The following is a 20,779-nucleotide window of genomic DNA, read 5'->3' on the forward strand; positions in this document are numbered from 1 at the left end:
AAATGCCAGGACTGAGGTCTAATACTTGTATGTTACTCAGTGAGGATTAGCATGCGACTTCCATGCTCTAGTTCACAGGCTGTCCAACTTCTAAGCTCCCAGGAGCCACATGCTCCAGAGGCCACACACTGCACACTGCCACACAGATACTTCCATCCTCCCACCACTACACTCCATCTATGCCCACATGGGCACATACCTTTAAATGCTGCACGATATGGGCGCTATCCCCTCCACTATCCAGCATGTGGCCCCCATTCCCCTCCTGGATGCAGCCACAGACTCACCCTCATCTCCCTGGACTGCTAGACAAAGGCAGAAATTGACAGCTGGAGGAAGGAGTGGGGAGCCTGGAGCTATGGCTGCTATTGCAGCTGCAGAGATGTTGTGGTGTGGGGGTCAGAACTGCACATTAACCCCTTGGAGCCCACGGGCGACTTGTGGGATGGCCATACTCTAGTTCAAACAATTCCCATACTCTTTAAAATGTGACAGAGCACATCATAGCCACTGATTTCAGAACTCAGCTCCCGTATAATGTTTGACAACATATAAAAGTACAGACATACACTCCAGCACCTGGTGTTCCTGTGCAGATAGACACCTTAGGTCCTTAGGAACTAAAACAGATGATGCAATGGAATTTTTGTCAGATTTTCTTTTCACACTAAAGAAGGAAGAACAGTTTGTGAAACATGGATAGACTGCTGACAAAGGCTTCCCAAATATGAATGATACATACTGCTATTTCCACGTAGTGAACCTACCAGTTTTCTTCTGTGGAAAGTACTGTGGAGGTAGACCTCCTTAAGTCAAATCACTTTGCAAGCAGTGGGAATATTCGGCTACCTTGGAGTAGTACAGGATGCGGTTCTTGCTGTTTGCCTCTAATACAAAATGCAGAAGCACATCACATGAGATCTAAGGAAACCCTGATTCTCAGCCCCCAAGGTTAAACAATATGTGCATTTGCATTGTATACCATCTTCTGGATCCCACAGCTGTGCACGTTTCTTACATTATGCTTACATGCTTATCTTAAAGAGCTGAAGGTAAGTCAAGCATACAATAACTTTATCAAAAGTGAGGAAGTGTTGGAGTCCCATAAGCTCATTTATTCCTTATATAAATAATAGCCCTTTAGCTGCCTTTCCTCTCACTGGGAAGAAAATTCATTTGCATTGCCACCACCAAAGGCTTATGTACTTCCATCAGATGCCAGATGCTTATATAGAATAGAACAATGAACCAGCATTATAGAAAATAAGATGGGACTTGTGATGGTGTTAAAAGAAATAGACACATGCTGTTCTTATAAAAGGAAGATCTTTGGATGATCGGGTGCAGGTGTTGTATATGCAGAATGAAGGTGGAGGAAAAATAGGCTCTTGAAAAAGGGGTGGGGTTCAGCCTCCCAAAATGTAGTATAAGAGCCATGTGAGTTAATACAGCATTAATCTGCATTAAAGTAATCTTGAAATCTAAAGTGTAGTGTAAGAAATCAGCTTCTATAGGGAAGAGTTAACTGCAAAGCCAGCCTTACTCATATAAGCCATTGTCAACAGTAAACATGAAGCACAGACACTACTATTAACCATGACTCTAGGAACCTGCAGGATCTCTTTGTAAAACCACTCTGAATTCTTTCCTCCTCTTGTTTTATCATTCAGGGGGTCTTTGTTCTAAAGAGCAATTCTCCCCTTGAGTGGTTTGCAGCTGCTTAGAGCCCACTATTATCGTCATGGTAGATATAGTTACATTCCCAGCCTCAACAAGTAGTTGCTGCCATCACACCATGCTTAGTCATAAAAAGCACTTCTCTTTCCCTTTTCAGATTCCAGACATTGCCCTGCTATGAAGTACCTGCCACCACCTGACAGAGGTTTCAGGATTGAAGGTAAGACCATAGTTATGGGAGCAGTTGCCCCTTTTAGACACTAGCTTTCAAACTATTTCAGTATATATCTACAAGCTATTTTCAGACTATTTTATATTCTTAAAACAAGATTGAAAAAAATGCTAAGCGTACAGGATTTTGTCAGATCCATCAACCCTGGATTAGCAAGTCTTTGCTACAAAGAGGGCTCAGCTAAACCCAAGATTGGGGTGAGGGTAGGCAATGGTATCTGCACCACTTGTTGCTAGAGCCAGTGCAAGAAGGGTGCAGCTTTGATTAAGGGCCTTGTCACACACTACACCTAGGATGTGTTAACTGCACTTAAAATGTAAGCTTCTGCTGTTCAAGTAGTAAAATGTGTGTAAAGTGCAAATGTATATTGCTAACTGCAATTGTATTATAGGAAAGTTAGGACTTTTGGGTGGAGGTGTATATTCAAATCATATTAGGTAATATGTGTTCAGTTCTCATCTGACCACTCCACAGAGGTAATAACAGCACAGTTTGCTGGTTGCCAGTCCCAGGTCCAGCACCACACTGGAGTCTAAGGGTACATCCAGATGAGCAGGAACATGCATTTCCTTGGGACAAGTAACAGTGGCACACTTTGTGCTGCTGCTACTTGTCTCCAGGGGAAACCCATGCCACATGCACGCTCTGGCATGCAGCAGGTTACTTGGGGTGAGGTAGGGGAGGCTGGGGCCAGCAACTGTGCCTTTACCTGGGCTCCTGGCAGCCTCCAGCAGCCTTACCTGCAGTCCTGGGAGCCTCCAGGAGCTGGAGCCATGGTGCTTCTGCAGCAAGAAGCCTGGCCAGCAGCCAAAGCGTGGCTCTGGCCAGCCAGGCTTCAGTTTTGGGCAGTGCATGCTGCCATCACATGCGCCACCCTGGTTTTTTTGGCATGGGTGTTTTGACCCTGGATCTTCTCGGATCAAAAAACCCCCCATCCAGCAAAGTAGCAGTGTAGGGTATGCCTGCATGTGAAGTATGCATACTTAATGTCCACATTTGTCTGGATTTTCCCTAAGTGTCCTGTGCAACAAGGGTCTAACAGATCGGGGTCCATAAGAGCTTTGCTGCAGATATTTCTGGGATAAATCAAGGTAGATTTACACTTCATAGATTAATTAAATCAGACATGTATAGCATAAACTTTCAGAAGCAGAGGGCTTGCTTCATCAGATGCTGTAAAGGGACTACAAGAAGCAAAGCTGCTAAAAAGAAAGCAGTGATTAGAAAACAAATGGTAGGGAAGTGGGGAGGAAAAAGAAGAGGCAAAGTGAGTAAGGGAGAAAAAACAAAGCAGTTAGCCCATTGAGGGACCTAGGGGTTATAAAAGCTAAGCTATGCTTAATAAGTGCTGTGGCCATGCCCTTTCCTGTACTGCTTCTAGGCATAGTAAGGATTGTGAATGATTTGCACTACTGCTACTCAACCACCAGGTCTTTCACCCCAGGAGTCTACAGCTTGAGCAGCCAGGCAGTAATTTGAGCCTTGCTTTTTATTTCTATCAGGCAGTGATTTTGATTGACCAATACCTGGGATGGGAACAAGCCAACAGAGTAGACAGACAGAGTAGAGCACTGAAGGTGACTTTGTATAAATTTTGGCTGGCCCACCAATGCTGCTGCAGGCAGGCCAGCCAACATAGTTAAACAAGGGACCAAAGCACAGGATTCAACTTTGTCCTGTGTTTAGCAGCTGGGGGACAAAGGCACTTGGCACTTCAGAAACTCCTCCAGCTCGTTCCAGAGGGGCTTCTGACATCAGTGAGAGCTATGTGCTTAATTATCTCTGAATCTTTGGGCCCAAGGTCACACAGGATGTCTGTAGGAAATACTAGCCAGGTTTCCCAAGTCCAAGGCTTGTGCTCTAACCATTGCATCATACTTTCTCTATGGCCTTCCTGTGAGTTGGGATGGGTAGGCAGCCCTATCTAGGGTTAAAATAATGCCTAGCTTTTCTAGCACACTTCATCTCTAAATCTCAAAGTGTTTTATCAAAGAAGCCAACATCCATATCCCTATTATACAGATGGGGAAAAGTGAGGCATAGAAAAATAAAATGACTTGCCCAAGGTCAGTGGCACACTTAAGAAGAGGGCTTAAGTCTCTTGAGTCCCAGTCCAGCCCAGAGTCCACAAGATCAGGCTTCCTCCCAGGTTACAGTTTCAAGGAAAGCTTATAAGAACCTCACGTTGTAAAGAAGGAAATCAGTCCTGAGGGGATGTACTCACTGAGAAGTGAGATGAGGGATTGAGAGTCAGACCTGCCCTATACTGTCACCTCTTATTATTTCAGCAGAACAGAAAATAGAGACACAGAAAGAAACTAGATCTTATTAGAAGAAAAGTCTCCAATGGATAAGCAGCTTCCAAATAAAGTGCTATGGGAAAGAGACACCATACTGACCTCAGACTGTAATAAATACAGAAAGATTGTAATGACTGGGTCTGCCTTTAACAAACAGGGTTTGGGGTTTTTTTGTTTTTTTACTTTTTAGAATTAAATTTAGTGTTGTTTAAAGTTACCAGATTAGAAGTATTGGAAGCTCCTTTCTTTTAATGAGTTACAAACAAAGCAGAAGCAGCCCCAGCTTCCTCAGTGATGTTCCCCATTGCTGGCTATGAGGAGTATTCTCTAGGAGTGTGTAGGGAGCTTATTTTTGACCTGTTCACTCCTTTTGCTTCTCCAATAAGAGTGCTGGTAAGAGGGACATTTAGTGGGGTTTGTAATCTTTGTGTTGTCACTGGACTCAAACCCACCAAATTATTTAATCGAAGAGCCTTCAAATGTCAATACTGTTCCACCCTCCCTCACCTAGAGTGGGGATTGGCCGGTACCCTAGAGGCATGAGGTTTCAAACTTTATTATAATCCCTTGAGTCAGCCAATCCCTACATTGCAAATGTTTTTATAAACATGAGCTTTAGTTGCCTAGATACTAGTTATTGCTCCTGTGTTGTGCCCATAGATATTCCCAAAGTAACAGCCTAGAGGGACATATGTACTGCTAAACACTGGGAGCATCTACACATTGCCATATGGCAACGTAACAATGCTCTATGTTGCCGTACAGTAGGCTATAGTGATGTTGAAATCAGGTGTGTCTACACGTGATCACCAGCTAGATTGCTTTAGCAGCGCACTCCCTGGGAATAGCACACCCCTAAAGCGATATGGGGGTGAAATCTACCCACATGCACTGCACAGTAACCACCCATACTGCGCCATGTTTTAGTACTTCCAAAAGTGCTGTAGCAACAGCACCATACCGTGTGTAGATGCACCCACTGCCTCCTGAACCAGTAGTGTGGCTGTGTTTGCATGCTGCTACACTCATGTTAATTAGCTCTGCTTCATAGTTTTAGGAGGTAGATTAGGGGTGTGGCCAAAATATACTTCACTACCTCTTCTCTATTTTTTAGAGCCCATAGAAGGGCCTGGGAAACAGAGTATAAGTTAGATCAGTGTTGAGACTGCTCTGCCTTACGCAAATGGTCAGGCAAACTCTGGTTTGGCCACAACATTGGGGATCACAAAGGTGGTTTAAACCACCTCTGTTCCTCCCAAGGCTAACTTCCTTTCCCTGAACACAGTAACAAGGTAAGTGAGAATTAGATCTATGGAATTCAGCACTTGTATAACTGGTATATACTGCTTGGTCTGATTTTCACAAGTGAGCTCCTGCAGGGCTGGGTTGAGATTTGTGGATGCTCCCACCATTTCTGAAACCCCAGAACTTCTAAAATAAGGCCATGTATGTCCAGACGTGGGATTCTGAAAACCAGTGAATCCTTATGAACAACTGTGTAATAATCACACGCTACATTTACAACAGAGATGATAGTATTATTCCCCAAGCAATGCTGCCTTCTATTAATATCTATTCATCTCTTCTTCTTTAGGGGGAGAAACTCAAAGAAGCAGTGTAGAATCAGTGTTTACCTACATGCAAGCAGGTAAGAGAGGCAATATAGTAACTTTCTCTCTTCCCCCTCCCCTCCCACCCCTCTCCCCCCTCAGTTATTCAGCAAAGCTTCCTGCAGAAAAGTGTGTGTTTATTTGACTCTGGTTTTATGGAGCAGTTAAAGATACCAAGCAAAAGGAAGACAATTAGAATTGTATCAAACGGTTCCCTGGGTTTGAACATTGACAGTGATACATACTTCCTTATCTAAACATCTCAGGAAACCTGACATTTCTTTCTCTTGAGGGAGTATTCACTTTAAATCACGCATCTAAATTAAAAAAAAACATGCATTGCAGCTTTATCAGTACTCATGAAGCCAGCATGTCACTTCTTTGAAAGTAAAACCACTTAGAGGCATTTTGGTAAACTTGGACCAACAGAAAGGGAGCTGAGGGAACCACAGAACATAAAAAAGCTACCAAGGCCAGAAAAGTTTTACCAAAACCTGGAAAATTCAGAAAGCAGTCACAAGTGAATGGAGAATGTAACCAGGAGTCTTGGAAAACATTAAAGAGGCCTGCATAATAAAGGTAACACATAATACGGGAAGTGATTATTGCTATAAGTGACAGTCCACTGTGTGGATCTAGTATAGTCATTCTCAACCTGGGGTACCTTGAGATCTTTTCAGGGGTGCAACACAATGTTAGCACTATTAAGTGTGCAGACATGATTCCCAAGAGATTTCACATAGGAATTTATAGTCTTAAAAGCATCCTGACCTGTTGTGGGATTTCTGAGTTGTTTGCAACAGAAGAATTGCTCTTTTGTTTTCCTGTAGTAAAAAAAAAACAAGTGAAAACTAAGAGCTAACATTTTCTGAGGGGTGCCTTGAGTTTAGATAGGAGTGCCTTGAGACTAAAAATGTTGAGAACCATGTATCTAGTAGAAAATGTAGCTCTGAGAAGGATCTGAAGATGTATGTTTTAAAGGCCACCCTGAAGATAAGAGCATTTGTACATCTTCAGGCCAGGATAATATGTCTACATTATGCGAATAAAGTATATGAATATGCAGGATGTGGTGATTCACATACCAGAAAGAATGGGAATGTTTGCCCAGAAATGTAGCAGATGGTGAGTAAAACATTTTGAGGACAATGAGTACTTATGTAACAGTATGTAATTTAAATTGCCATTCTATATACCAGTAGCTGAAGGGAACAGGGAGGCTTGCCTCTGCAGAGCAAGCTGTTGCTATGGAATTTACCTTTCTGCTCAAGGATGTTATAAAAAAAATAGTAGATCCCGCAGTGTAAGAACTCCCAATAGGAAATGGGTTAGGTTTTCCTATAGAATGAAGAACATGTTGTTACTTCTATATTTGGTCCCAACCCATTTTGTACTATGAATCAATACCATGCCTCTTGCTGTTTGAAAATTACTGCATATGCAGACAAAATACATGTAGTATTGTTGATGCTTCATTGCACTGACAGCTGTATAATTAGTAATATGATGCATAAGAAACATAAAGTGACATTTTATATACACAAACAGATAATAATGGGAACAGCGCTAACCATCTGCAGTACTGGTTATCTCATCTTCTTGCTAACTGGTACTGTTTGCTGCCAGTAAATGACAGGCTTAGTTTACTGATTATAACATCAGAGTTAGAAAACAAATATTCAAAGGGCATCATTAGGATAAGTGATGTAACTATATATCCAACATTATAGCATTTAAGGTTAGCTTGACTGGTAGAACTTCAGAATGAGGTCTCTTAGGTGTTAACATTTATGCTGTGTGTTTCCTTCTTATACTTTTCAACCAGTGAGGTCTGGTCACATTCCATTTCTAGTCAGTTTCATTTTCTGGCACTCTCTATTACATGGTGATTGTGAATTTTTGGCTACCAGCCCTGGAGGGTTATGTTTCAGACACACTACAAAGTTTTCCTTAAAGTTTCTGTTTTAATAAAGACAGTGCTATTCACAGGAAGTTAACAACTTAAGCTACTTGACAGTGGGTGCACCTACACATGCAGTTAGTATGCCTGAACTTTCTGCGCAGAAAATTCAGACACATTAAACTGCACCCCCACATGCATTTGAACATGAGCCTGTTGAGAGCAAATTTGCTTCCAACTCGAGCAGTTCAGTCTCAGGCCACTCCTGCCCCACTCTGCCCCCTGCAACAGCCAGGGGGAGATCCAGGCTTCTCTGGGTGCCAACCAGGGTTGGCAGGGGGCATGGTGGCTAGTCCTGATTTCCATGAGGTAGGGGAGAGCTGTCCCAGCTGCCAGGCAGTTGCCTCCCAACCACATGGAGATTGGGATCCATCCTAATCTCCACATGGCTGGGAGGCAGCTGCTCAGCAGCTGGGACAGCTATCCCTACCAGTGGAGGTCAGGGCAGGTCTCTGTCTCCTCATGGCTAGGAGGCAGTGTCCCACCAAGCCAGGACAGCTGTCCCTACCCCCTGTGGCCCCCTGCTGCCTAGCTTGACTTCATATGGTACCTTTGATTTAGTTCTCTTTTTATATCACATGAAAAAAGGGAATAGTTTATCCTGTTCCAGGCATCCAAAAACAGGACCCCAAAGGTAAATTTTATACAGATTGATTTTAGGTCTACAACCCTGTCATATAAAAGCTTTGGAACTGTAGGTAGAGCTCACCACTGATCTTCAAATAGCTAACCATTTCAACCTGCTGCTTCTGGTTACTCTAGATACAATTTAAAACTAAAAAGTTAAACTGTATCACCATTCTTATTCTGTATTTGTTTGGTTCAGTCAGTACAGTTCCTGTGGACTGCATGCCAGCTATTAAATCTCCTTGTCTTGGGTAACAAAAAAGTTTACATTTAAACTTGTATTTAAAACTAGTGAAAATTAATACCAGTGTTCTGTGCTTTACATCTATTTCTTATCAGCAGCTTTGCTTTCACATTTGTCCTTTGTTTCAGGAGCCCAGCTTCTCTGCACAGTGTTGCTGATCAAACCTGGTGCCTGGGCACGTAACCTTGCCAGGATCTTTCGAAAGCTAGATTTAGAAAAATTCAGCTTCGTTGGGATGAAGAATGTGACCCTGAAACCAGACATCATCTTAGGACTTCTCTCACCTGAAGCTAAGCAGGTTTGTTAACAAAAAAGAGGCAGATCTGTGACTTCATTTGTATTTAGGGCAGAGAGGCTGCAGGATGTGCTGGCACAGTCCATTCTTGAGGAGGCAATAGTTCTAGTCCAGGATTTTTCTGTGGTTGTCACAGGTGGTCTGTAAAAAAGAATCTTATCCTCAGTGGCCTTAGACAGGCAGATAGCTACAAGGCCAACAGACCCTCTATATCACATGGCATGGAGAAACAGAGCTGGTGTTTCCAAGAGAAAAGTTCTGAGTTATGAGCAGCATGTGAAACCTGTTTGGGAACCTCTCAGGCTCTGAATAAATTAGTTGTTAGGCTTCCCGACTCTCAGTGGGCACACCCCGCATCTACACAAGACACTTTACTCAAGATTAGAGCTAATTACTGCACAGTAAGCATCACCATCTACACATGCAGATGCTTACTGTGCAGTAATTTGCTTTAATCACAAGTAAGTTTGTTACCTGTAAATACAAGTAGCAAATTTGCTCTCAGTTACTTACTGAACAGTACGGCACATGTAGATGCTAGACTAGGATTTTGCTCTCAGTCAGCTGGAGATTGCTCCATGCCCCCAGGAACTGCCTGCTGCTGGGGCAGTTTCTGCCACTGGAGGTCAAGTGGGGATAATGTCCCCCTACCATGGCAGCAGGGAGCTCCCAGCCCTCACCTCCTGATCCTGATCAAGGAGCAGGGGCTAAGAGATTCTTATCTCCAGGCCCTACAAGGACTGAGAGAATCTTATCTCTGAGTCCAGGCCTACAGTCGTGGAGCTCAGGCTGAGAGTTAAGAATATCCCAGCCCAGCTCCTAGCCAGACCCACAGCCACGGAGCTTGGACTAGGAGATAAAAATCTCCAATCCCCGGCCCTGCAATTGCAGAGCAGGCCTAGACACTCTCTGCTGTCAGGGCCTGGGCCCCACCCAGGTTCTGGTGGCAGAGCTCACCCTAGCATCAGGCAGCTTCTGGGGTCAGGGAACAATGGCAGCTTTTTCCTGACCCCATACTCCCTGCCAGCTCCTGGGCTAGCACCCAGGGGGAGCCTAGAGCTCCCCCTCGCTGCTGCAGGGGCCCAGTGCAGGGCCACAGGGAGCAAGAGCAGACTGCTGCTACTCTAGAGTAAACTGATCCTACATTATTTGCACGTGTAGATGCGTCCGCTGAGCCTTAGCATATTTGCATTTGAACCTCTGCTGTTGAGATATGTATCCTGGGGTCTTCAAACACGATGTGCAAATAAAAACGACATTGGGCTGTGCCTTTCCTCCTGGGTAACAGTGAAGGCCTGAAAGATGTTTTTTCCCCTCAGTTAAAAAGGTATTTTATTTTCTGCTTTTTTTTTTTTTTTTTAACATTATGAATTCAAGTTCTTTATAGCCTGGAAGTCTTTGTGATGCCTGGAGAGCTAATGAAATGTTGGCATCACAAACCAAAAGAGTGAAAGTTGAGTGACTGAAACGGTGAATTTTGTGGTTTAAAACTCCCTGCTGATGGTTTTTATTAATTTGTATTTAACATTTGGGTGCATTGAATATGTTAGAGAAAGGAAGCCTTTATTAATGATCCATTATTCTTAGGATTTGCAGGATTTGATTTTTATCAGTAAACATTGATAAATGTCAGTTTCACCTCACACTCACAGACCAATGCAAAAATATTTCCATCATTAGTAATCAAAATGTATAAAAAAGGGAATGTAAGAAAAATGATGGCTGATGGAGTATGTAACAAAAGGGGGAGCAGTCCTATAGAACCATGCTGACTGCTGTTTGGACTGCACCTCCCAGAATCCCTAGGGGACTGGGAACAAAGGAAGAGGAAGTGACAAAGTGGATGAGGGAGCTATGGGAGAGCAGAGCCGGGACTGATGGTAGCTCTGCTGCTCAGCTGCCAGCAGTCCTACAGTTATGCTTGTTGTGATAGGTGTTTAAAGTGCACTATAATAATAGTATACTGTCATTAATAAATTGCCTGCCCCCCACACTCCTAATTTCACACAATCCTGAAAATTTAAATTAATACAAATCTAAATAAATACTTAAAAATAGACACCAATATTATTATCAAGTCAATTGATATCACCAAAATTATTAAAAAATAAAAATTGATTTCTGCCAAGCCTAATTGTTCTTGTCCCTATACTTAAGGTGACTGTAAGGGCTTATGACAGCTGCCTTTGACACTCTCAAGGAAGGGTTAGAGTACAAAACAAGGATAGCCAATGTTGATATTCTAAAATAATCAGCAAGGAGGAAAATTCCCATCTATTTAAAGGGAATGCAATAAAAATTTCTGCCTCTATGCATAATAATAAAGAGAAAAGGCAGGATACAGATACATAGCCCTATCTTCTGTTTGAGCCCTCATTGTCTCATTTGAGTACTCACTTTTGTCCCATTAAGGCAAATGTGGTGATTATTTGGGTGGCTGGTAAGAGATTTACAATATTATTGTTACCATAACTTTAAAAAGAGAAATGTTTTTTTCATTGGTTGTCAAAAACATGCAAGCATTTCAACAGCTATTAAAAAGCCCCTTTGTCTATCTAGAGGAGATGGTGGGGGTGGCAAGCTTTGGAGAGCTGTTGTTTCATCTGAACTTCTTGACTTGTTCTTGGATTTTTCCAGCATACCAGAGCAGCTGCTGAGCATTGATTTAGTTCCCTTAAAAGCTGATGACTAATGAGTTTAAAATTATGAGCATTGTTTGTTTGTTCATAGAAAAAAAGCAGGTTGTATTATTTCAGAGCATGAGAAAAAGAGACAATAGACTGTTTTTGACAGTGGGGAATAGACAAGCACAGGGTGTTTCACCTCCCAGGTAGCAGGGATTAGTTTTTTCAGCTCTGAGGACAGATCTTCCAAAGATCTCAGCACCCATTGTTGGGGTCTCCTTTTCATAAGCACTCAGCTCTTGGGAACACACTAAAGGCAGGTGGTTTTCAGAAAAAAGGACTCAGAACATTTTGGGTACAAAGCCTTTTGAAACTCTGTGCATAAACAGAAGACAATTTGTGCCCAATCTGGTGACAGAAATTTTATAGCCATAACCAAACACAAGTGCATGGCTCCAGACAGCTTCAAAAATGGCTGATCTGATGAAAATCTGACTCCTCATTGCATGCAACAGATGCAGTTGTTTCAAAACAGCATCTTCTGCATGGGCAACTGGTGCCTTCTGGCTCTGGGGGTCCCCCAGAGGCTGATTGCCGACAGGGAGGAAGGTCCCCCAGTGGCCAGTCACCATCCCTGGAAGCACCGACAGCAAACCAGAAGTGCCACCGGCATCTCGGGGCGGGGGGGGAGGCACCAGCTGGTGCTCCCCACTCCCCAGCTGGCAAGGGCCAATTTCAGTCTGGGGGGTTTTAAGCCCCCGCTGGAAGGTGGGATGAGTGAATTGGAGCCCCTCATCTCGAAGGGGCTCCAATACACTCACCCCACCCTCCAGTGCTGGCTGGGGAATCCCTAGAACCAGCTGCTTCAGCTCGCTTTCCCCCCTCCCATTCTGAAAACTTTGCAGCTTAGCAGGGAGCAGGGGTGATTGCTAAAAGAAACCAGCTGCAGGCTTGTAGACAGCAGCTAGATTCTAGGGATGTGCAAAGCAGGCAGTATTTGATTCGGATTTGGATTTGGTCTGACTTGGGGGACAGTGATTCCTGCTAAAAGTCAGCTAGGGGCAATCAGACACCCCCTCCCACCCCACACTCCCATGGGATGCTCCATCTGCCCCACCATCTCAGCATTCGTGGTACCTTCAAGTATGTAGAAAAAACATATAAAGCTGTGTCTATGGCCAAATTGTTGAATCTCTCCAAATTGATTCAAACGCTTCCGATTCGATTCGGAAAAATTAATGGGTCTCCTGATTCGATTCGGATTCGGAGATTCAGGCCTAATCTCCTCCGAATAAAATGAGTGACTGAAGCTTTGTACAGCCCCACTAAATTCCTTTCCTCCCTGGAAACAACCATGAACTTCTGTTTGTTCCAAGTGATCATTGTAACTCAGAACACTTCCTGCAAAGCGTTCTCAAGTACAGTGGGTAGTTGCATTTCTGTCTGCACTCTGATTATAAGGGTCACAAAGAGAGCTTTTGGATACCAACATCTTACTTTAATGCCTGGCTGGGAGCAGAACTCTTTTGAAAATCTGCCCCTAAGTTTGAGTGCTGAGTAATTGAAAATGTGACCATGAACTCTTTTGAAGATGTGGTCGCTAGGAAGTCCTGGTCCCCCACAGGTCCTGTTGAAGCCTAATGTGCCAGTCTCTTTGGAAAAGCTTGCCATGTAATTTGATGCCCAAATGGGAGCTGAGTACCTGAAAGCCTGGTCCAGATTGTAAATGCCAAACACTTACGAAAGTTCTGCCCATTGTTTTCCAATTCCTCAGCTGAAACCTGATCCAAAGCCCACTGCATTTTCTAGAAAGACTCTTGTGGGGTTTGGATTAGTTCCTTAGGTGGGATTATTCTGCAGTTTATTCTCCAATGTGAATAACAACTGAAGGAAGATTTTGTCCTCGCTCCCTTGTAGTCTGATTGCCCCCGGCCTACTTTCTCTTTCTAATGTTTTATTTACACACATTCCAACAAATATCTACAGCAATGTCATTACAGCAACATGATTACTTTTAATCTTAAATATTAACATGGTGCATCTAAATAACTCCTGGCCCTTGGCATGCAATAAATAATAGATTGACCTTCTATTTGCTGCAGTTACATAATTACAATGGTACTTTTTAGCTGAGGATGAAGAATCAATAATCATGTGATTTTTAAAATGAATGTGAAGGTCAAATAAATAGAATCAAAACCATTTTGTTAGATCTCACCCCACTCTGATGGCTCTCAGTATGTATAGCTTATGCCTCCTTACTCTAAGGCCCTTGTAAAGATTCAGAATCCTTGTTACTAATGTTTAGTTTTAATTTGAAGATGGAACTTGATTAATTTATGGTGGTTTATGTGATATAGTTGTCTTTGATAGCAGGACATTGGGATTGAAAACCTAGAAGATCCCTTCAAGTCCTAGAGTCACAGAGGATGCATCTACACAAGATGCTTTACTGCACATTAGACTAATGCACAGTAAAGCATCACTGTCTAAACATGTGTAGCAATTACTGTATACTAGATTAGTGTAATGCACATTTTCTAGTACTTTTAGATATAGGTCCTAGAAATCAGCGTATTAAATTAATGCACCACAGTGCACTTACAGACACTGACTGGAAACAAATTGCTCCCGGTCAGCCTAGGCAGCAGGGGGCCACAAGGGGTGGAGAGAGCTGTCTTGGCTGCTGTGCAGCTGCCTCCCAGCCACATGGAGATCAGGACTGTCTCAATTTCTATGGGGCAGGGAGAGCTATCCCAGCTGCCAGGCAGTAGGGGTGTGCAAAATGGGCCATATTCAATTCAGATTCAGATTTCAGTCCAAATCAGGGATAGTAGTTTGATTTGTTGTTTCAGATCACTGTCCCCAATTTGATTTGGCTGAATCTGAAGATTCAGTGCTGATTTGGAGAATCAGCGATTCAGCTATAGACACATCTTTAAATGTTTTTTCTACATACCTCAAGGTACCAGTGCGGCTCATGAATGGTGCGATGCTGGGATGGATGCTGGGATCAGGATGGGTCCTGATCTCCATGGGGCTAGGAAGCAGCTGTCCAGCAGCCAGGACAGTTCTCCCCTGCTCCATGAAGATCAGGACTAGACCCCGTACCCCTTGTCAGCCCCAGGCTGGCAACCAGGGGAGAGCAAGGCAGGAGCATCCCGAGACTGAACTCTCATCAGGAGCAAATTTGTTCCTGACAGGCACATGTTCAGATGCATATGGGGGTGTAGTTTAATGTGCCTGAATTTTAGAAAATTCAGGCACATTGATTGCACTTGTAGACATGCCCAGAGAAGCTTTTGCTGCTTTTAGTCATGTTAGCTCTGGAGAGCTAGTGCTCAGCTGAAATCTTTTCTTTCTTTTGCATTAACAGAATTGCTTACTAAATTCTAGACAGCTACATGTGTGCAAAACAATTGTGGATGCACAAGACAATGCGGGGACAGATGTAAATGAAGATTTGGATTGCTGAATCTTTACTACAGATGATGTGGCAACAGAAAAGAAGGAACCAGCTTGATTCTGGTCCCATGTTGTTGCTTCATAGTTTCATAGTTGGTAGGGTTGGAAGGGACCTGAGCAGATCATCAAGTCCGACCCTTTGCCGTGGGTAGGAAAGATTGCTGGGGTCAAACAACCCCAGCAAGATGTGTCTATCTAGCCTCCTTTTGAAGACCCCCAGGGTAGCAGCAAGCACCACTTCCCTTTGAAGTTGGTTCCAGATCCCAGCCACCCTGACTGTGAAGTAGTGCCTCCTGATATCTAGCCTGAATCTACTCTCTGTCAACCTATCGCCATTATTCCTTGTTACTCCCAGTAGTGCTCGGGGGAACAGGGACTCTCCCATTGCTTGCTGGTCTCCCTTGGCCAGTTTATAGATGGCCACCAGATCTTCCCCCCTCAGCCTTCTCTTGTGGAGGCTGAACAGGTTCAGGTCCTGTAGCTTCTCCTTGTAAGGCCTGCCTTCCTGCTCCCCGATCATGCGAGTGGCCCTCCTCTGAACCCTCTCAATGTTGTCCACATCCCTCCTGAAGTGCAGTGCCCAGAAGTGAACACAGTACTCCAACTGTGACCTGACCAATGTCATATAAAGGTCAGGGGGATCATCTCCTTGGACCTATTCATGATACAGTTAGCCTTCCTGACTGTGTCCCCACATTGTCGGCCCATGTTCATCTTGATGGGAAGGGAGTTCCCCAGCCTGTAGATATGCTGCTGGTTCTTTCTACCTAGATTCAGTACCCTGCACTTGTCAGTATTGAATCCCATCTTATTCTCATCTGCCCACCTCTGTAACCTGTCCAGATCCAATTGCAGCCTGTCCCTCACCTCTAGTGTGCCCACTTCTCCCCACATCTGCAAATTTGAACAAGGTGCTGTTCACCCCCTTATCCAAGTCACTGATAAAGATGTTGAACAGTGCGGGCCCGAGGTCCGAGCCCTGGGGGACCCCACTGCCCACATCCCTCCAGGTTGAAAATGACCCATCCACCACTGCTCTCTGGGTACGGCCCTCCAGCCAGCTGGCAACCCATCTGACTGTGTAGGCATAAACACCACAATCTCCTAAATTTTTTAATGAGAATGGGGTGAGAGACAGTGTTGAAGGCCTTCCTAAAGTCCAGAAAGACTACATCCACCGCGACACCTGCGTCCAAAGATTTTGTGAGCTGGTCGTAGAAGGCCACCAGGTTGGTCTGACAGGACCTGCCTCTAATGAACCCATGTTGGTTGCCCCTAAGCACACACTCCCCGCTTGCCCCTCGCAGATGTGAACCTGGATAATTTTCTCAAAGAGCTTCCCCAGGACTGAAGTAGGACTAACAGGCCTATAATTTCCTGGGTCCTCCTTCCTCTCTTTTTTGAAAATGGGGACCACATTGGCTCTTTTCTAGTCCTCTTGCACTATACCAGAGCACCATGAGTGCTCGTAAAGCTGTGCCAGGGGTCCTGCAATGACTTCTGCTACTTCCCTCAGCACCCTGGGGTGGAGGTCATCAGAACCTGCTGATTTGAACACATCTAGTCCCACCAGAAGTGCCCTGACTAGGTCCTCTCTGACCCTGCGGCTGGCTGTGCCTCCCCTGGGACAATCAGGGATCCTGGTGGGGGGTGGGGATGACCTGGTCCCTGCTCAGAAAAATGGAGGCAAAGAAATTGTTAAATGGGTTAGTGCACCCGTCGGGCCTCGAACATCTGGTCACATGCCACGCAACCCCAGATGTATAAGGGTGTCCGCTGATCTGTCCCTGAGATCCTGCCGAGTGGATGTTCCCCCCCTTTGGGGTAGTCTTTTCCCCAATCTCGCCTGCCATGACTTTGTATCTTACTCCAGTGGTGGGGTCCGACTACCAGGGTTCTCAAGTGCCTGGAAACTCTGGACGGTGATCTTCCGCGAGGCTCCAGCCTCCCCTATACCTTGCCCTTATACCCAGCTGCAACGAGTTCCTGATGATGTTTGGCCAGATCTCTGACTGTTGGTGCCCCATGTCCTCCTGTAGAAATTGGCAATAGGCCACCTGAGCTCACCCCATACTCTATCTACTGGGTCCCACAACCGTCTAGTTCTCCTTGAGGTTTTCATGGTTTAGCCAACACTAAGGGATCTCTCTAGGCCGTACCTAACAACCTCTCCAAAAGTGGGAAACAGAAAGAGACAAAAAAACCCACAATACCAATATCAGATAGGCTCCCGGGTTGCTTAGGATGTGCCTACTGGCCTCTTACTACCTGAGCCCACAGCCTACTCCACTACACTAGGACCAGACTTCTAAAGCCCCTAACTGGCCCAGCTCTGGGTCTGCCCTGTCCTACCAGCTACCACGTTCTCCCCTCCATTCTTCACCCAGCCTGTGGGTTTGCTGACCCTCGGTGGTCCCTCTAGCCACGTCTTCCCCCTGTCCCCTGCTGGGTGACTCAGCGTTGCTGGAGCCCATCTTCCACAGCCCCTCTTGCTGTTTAGGCTCTTAGTTCCCCACCTGGGGTATCTTCTTGAGCCCTCTCGAGCCTGCACCGGTCCCACCTGGTATGGTGTCCTGTGTTCTGCCGTCCTCCCTAGTTCTTTGAGGGCACTTCCCATTGACCCACTCCTTCTGTTCTGCTCAGTCTTCCCATCCAAGTCCTCTGTCAGAATGCCGGCATCTTTCCTGCAACAGACTTCAAGGCATCTTTCTGCACAGTGGGAGGCAGTCCTGCCCCCTATTCCCCCTGATGGGGGTCCTGGGAATGACTTTCCAGCCAGCAACCTTCTGGGTCCCTCCTCTGGGTCCTCGTCCGCGGCTCCTTTTATCTTCCCCATCCAGCTCCCATCACCCCTGTTACCAGCTGGCTGCAGCTTTAAAAAGGTGTGGCTAATGAGCTGCTCAGGTCCCGCCATCATTTCCAGTTTCACCGCGGCTCCGGCTACAGGTAAGGGATTTTCTGTTTTTTTTCTGTCTCCCTTCGTCTTCCCCGGCACGTTCCTGACTCCAGGGTTCCCCCCTGGCCCCTAGGGGTCTATCGCTTGATTCCTCCCCGTGACAGTTAGCTTTGTCATCTGGTGAGACCACCAGATTTCCAAACGTGTCCTGCAGAGGCCCCACATTACCCAGAACCTTCTTTTTACCCCCTGTGTATTTAGAAAAGGACTTCTTGTTGTCCTTGATCTGGGTTGCTAGTCCCAGTTCCATCTCTGCCTTGGCCTTGCTAACAGCCCCCCTGCAATCCCGAACAATGCTGTTGTTGTTTTATTGAGATAGCCATTTGTTTCTAAATGAAACATTTGAAAAATTCGGTTGACTTCTTTAAAAATATGCAAATATTACAAAGTTTTATTGCATTTTTCATTGAAATGTTTATTGCTACTTTTATCAATTGCTTCTGAAACTGATAGTGAATGATTTTTTTAAATATTTTTGATCGGTAACAAAATTGTTGATTATTTAGATAACTAGATGATATTTTTTATAAAAAAATTCTCTCAAATAGTTCAAATAATGAAAGATGGTTGGTTTAAAATACTGCAGAACAGGAACAACTAGAACTTTTATTTTTGAAATTCTTTTTGACAGTCTTCCACCAGCTCAAATTGCACTTCCTTCGCACAGTATAGTCTTGTGAAGTTTTTTATATACATTCCCCATAGACAGTAATACCATCTGAATGATCTTGTTACTCCAATAATGCTTTCCTCAACTTATATAATTTCCTGAGACAAATGTGTTTTTAAATGCAAGATTGACAAGGATCACAACTTGTATCAAAATTCTTGCTTAACTTGTCTAGCCACACAAGAACAGAACTGTTTTCTGGATCTGAGCACATATTTTTCAATGAATTGCTTATTCACTGAAAAATGCAGTTTTTCAAGTGATTAAAAAGTATTGGCAAAGTCAGGTCAAATTCAATGAGTAGATTCACCCAACAAAAATGGAGATACCAAAATGTTTCAAGTTGTCATTTTTTAAATGAAATTCCAACTCCTCTTTTCAGATTGTTGTTTTTATTTTGTGAATTGCCAAAATGTAATGAAAAATTGGGACAAAATGGAAAATGAAATGAGCAGGTTGTGAAGGTCAAAGGAAATGTTTAAGTTTTCCCCAAGCAAATATTTTTCAGTTGTTTTGTCTTGTTAAGAAAATGGAAAAATTGTTGTTTTGACTTGCTCTAGGCTATTCCTCCCCCTCCCCCCAAGTTTTTCTGAGGGATTTTTGCACATTTCCAGAAAACACAGGCTCCTCACCAATTATGTCTCTCAGACTATCAAATTATTCTCCTATTCTTGCTACCTATTCCTACTGCTGCTGTCTAGCTGAAATCAAGACATCTTTCTTTTGGACACTAGACAAGCACGTAATATGAAATAGTCCCTGCCTGTAAACTTAATGTCTGAATAGACAAGAGTGGGGTGGGAAACAGAGGTCCAGTGATTTGTCCAATGTCATGGCAGGTCAACACCAGAACCAAGAGGGGAACTAGGATACCATGGACCCTAGTCTTATGCCCTGTGACCTGGACCACATTGTTTTGTGCTTGCTACTTCTGTACTAAAGAGCAGTCCCTGCAGGACTATGATGTACAATAGCTGTGACATTCTAGTCCAAGGCTGCCCATGGGCCTCATCCAGCCTGCGAGGAGTTAACATGTGGCTCCCAAGCTTCCACCTGGCCACCACTGTTCCTATTGAAGTGGTAGTAACCAGGATCTCTGGGGCAGGACAGTATGGCAGAAGGCTCGGTGAGCTCACTGCCCATAAAACAGTGCCAGTGGGATGAGGGCTCAGGCAGGGGGCTCATGCTGCTCATGTGGCAGTGGTGGGCACTGCGGGGGGATCACCTGCAGAGTGCTGGTGACAGGAGAGGGGGTCATGTGGTAGGAGGAGGGAAGGGGTTTATGCAGCAGCACAAGGGAATGGTGTGCGTGGTGGTGGTAGCAGTGGGGGAGAAGAAGGGCTTATACTGTTTGTGCAGCAGTGGAGAATTGCCTGTGCAGTGATGTGAATGGAGGGCTTGGCCAGCAGCAGTTGCAGGTGTGATCACCAGTATGGTAGTAGCAATGGGGTGGCTTGCAGTTCTTGCACAGCAGCAGTTAGTGAGGGGGATTGCGCATGCAGTGGTGGCAATGTGGGGGGTTGTGTGGCAGGGGGCACTGCACACATCAGGGGCTTTGGGGAGCTCACATGAATACTGCAGCTTGTAGTCCATGGGATGTATGGCCCGGGGTCTGCAATCAGTGCAACATGTAGCCTCTGACCACTTTGAAGTTGGACAACCCTGTTCTAGTCCATCCATTTAGACAGTTTGGCTGGCCTATAACAAGCCCTTGCTCTATCCTTCTTCAGCAGCAGTATCATAGATGCTGAATAGGGCTGTGCGAAATTTCAATGGCAGTTTAATTTTGACGCTGTTTCAACTCATTTTGAGCTTGAAACAGCAAAATCAAAATGAACCAGAGAGCTTTGAAACAGCCTCCAAATGAAACAAGGCAAGTTGAAAGGAGGGGAAGGAGTGCTCTCATTATTGACTGTGTGACTAGTGACTGCCATCCTTTCCTAAGGTCCCTGCCAATCTCAGTGCTCTGGGGGCGGGATGGAAAAACTGCATAAAAGACAGCATTGTTTGAACTGCCCTGCTTTCTGCCTTGGTGTCAGTTGAGTGAGGGTGTACCTTAACACACACACAGTGTCACCCACCCATGACACAAGTTTTGCCTGTCAGCACCTAAAGGTGC

The 20,779-nt window shown here is 44.7% G+C and overlaps 1 protein-coding gene across 6 annotated transcripts in view; it reads left to right on the forward strand.

Annotated features, from left to right (window-relative positions):
- The window catches only part of CUNH16orf71 (chromosome unknown C16orf71 homolog), a 250,942-nt gene that overhangs the window by 186,090 nt on the left and 44,073 nt on the right, over positions 1-20,779 (forward strand). For 5 of the 6 annotated variants that reach the window (XM_019507572.1, XM_019507575.1, XM_019507574.1 and 2 more), the window contains 3 exons: positions 1,835-1,897; positions 5,804-5,857; positions 8,779-8,948. In XM_019507572.1, the coding sequence (XP_019363117.1) occupies positions 1,835-1,897; positions 5,804-5,857; positions 8,779-8,948 (287 nt within the window). The remainder of the gene's footprint in view (positions 1-1,834; positions 1,898-5,803; positions 5,858-8,778; positions 8,949-20,779) is intronic. The other variant, XM_019507573.1, reaches the window with a different exon arrangement.

This window comes from Gavialis gangeticus, unplaced genomic scaffold, assembly GCF_001723915.1.
Source record: "Gavialis gangeticus isolate Ggan-Ray unplaced genomic scaffold, GavGan_comp1, whole genome shotgun sequence".
In the NCBI taxonomy this organism is placed as follows: Eukaryota; Metazoa; Chordata; order Crocodylia; family Gavialidae; genus Gavialis; species Gavialis gangeticus.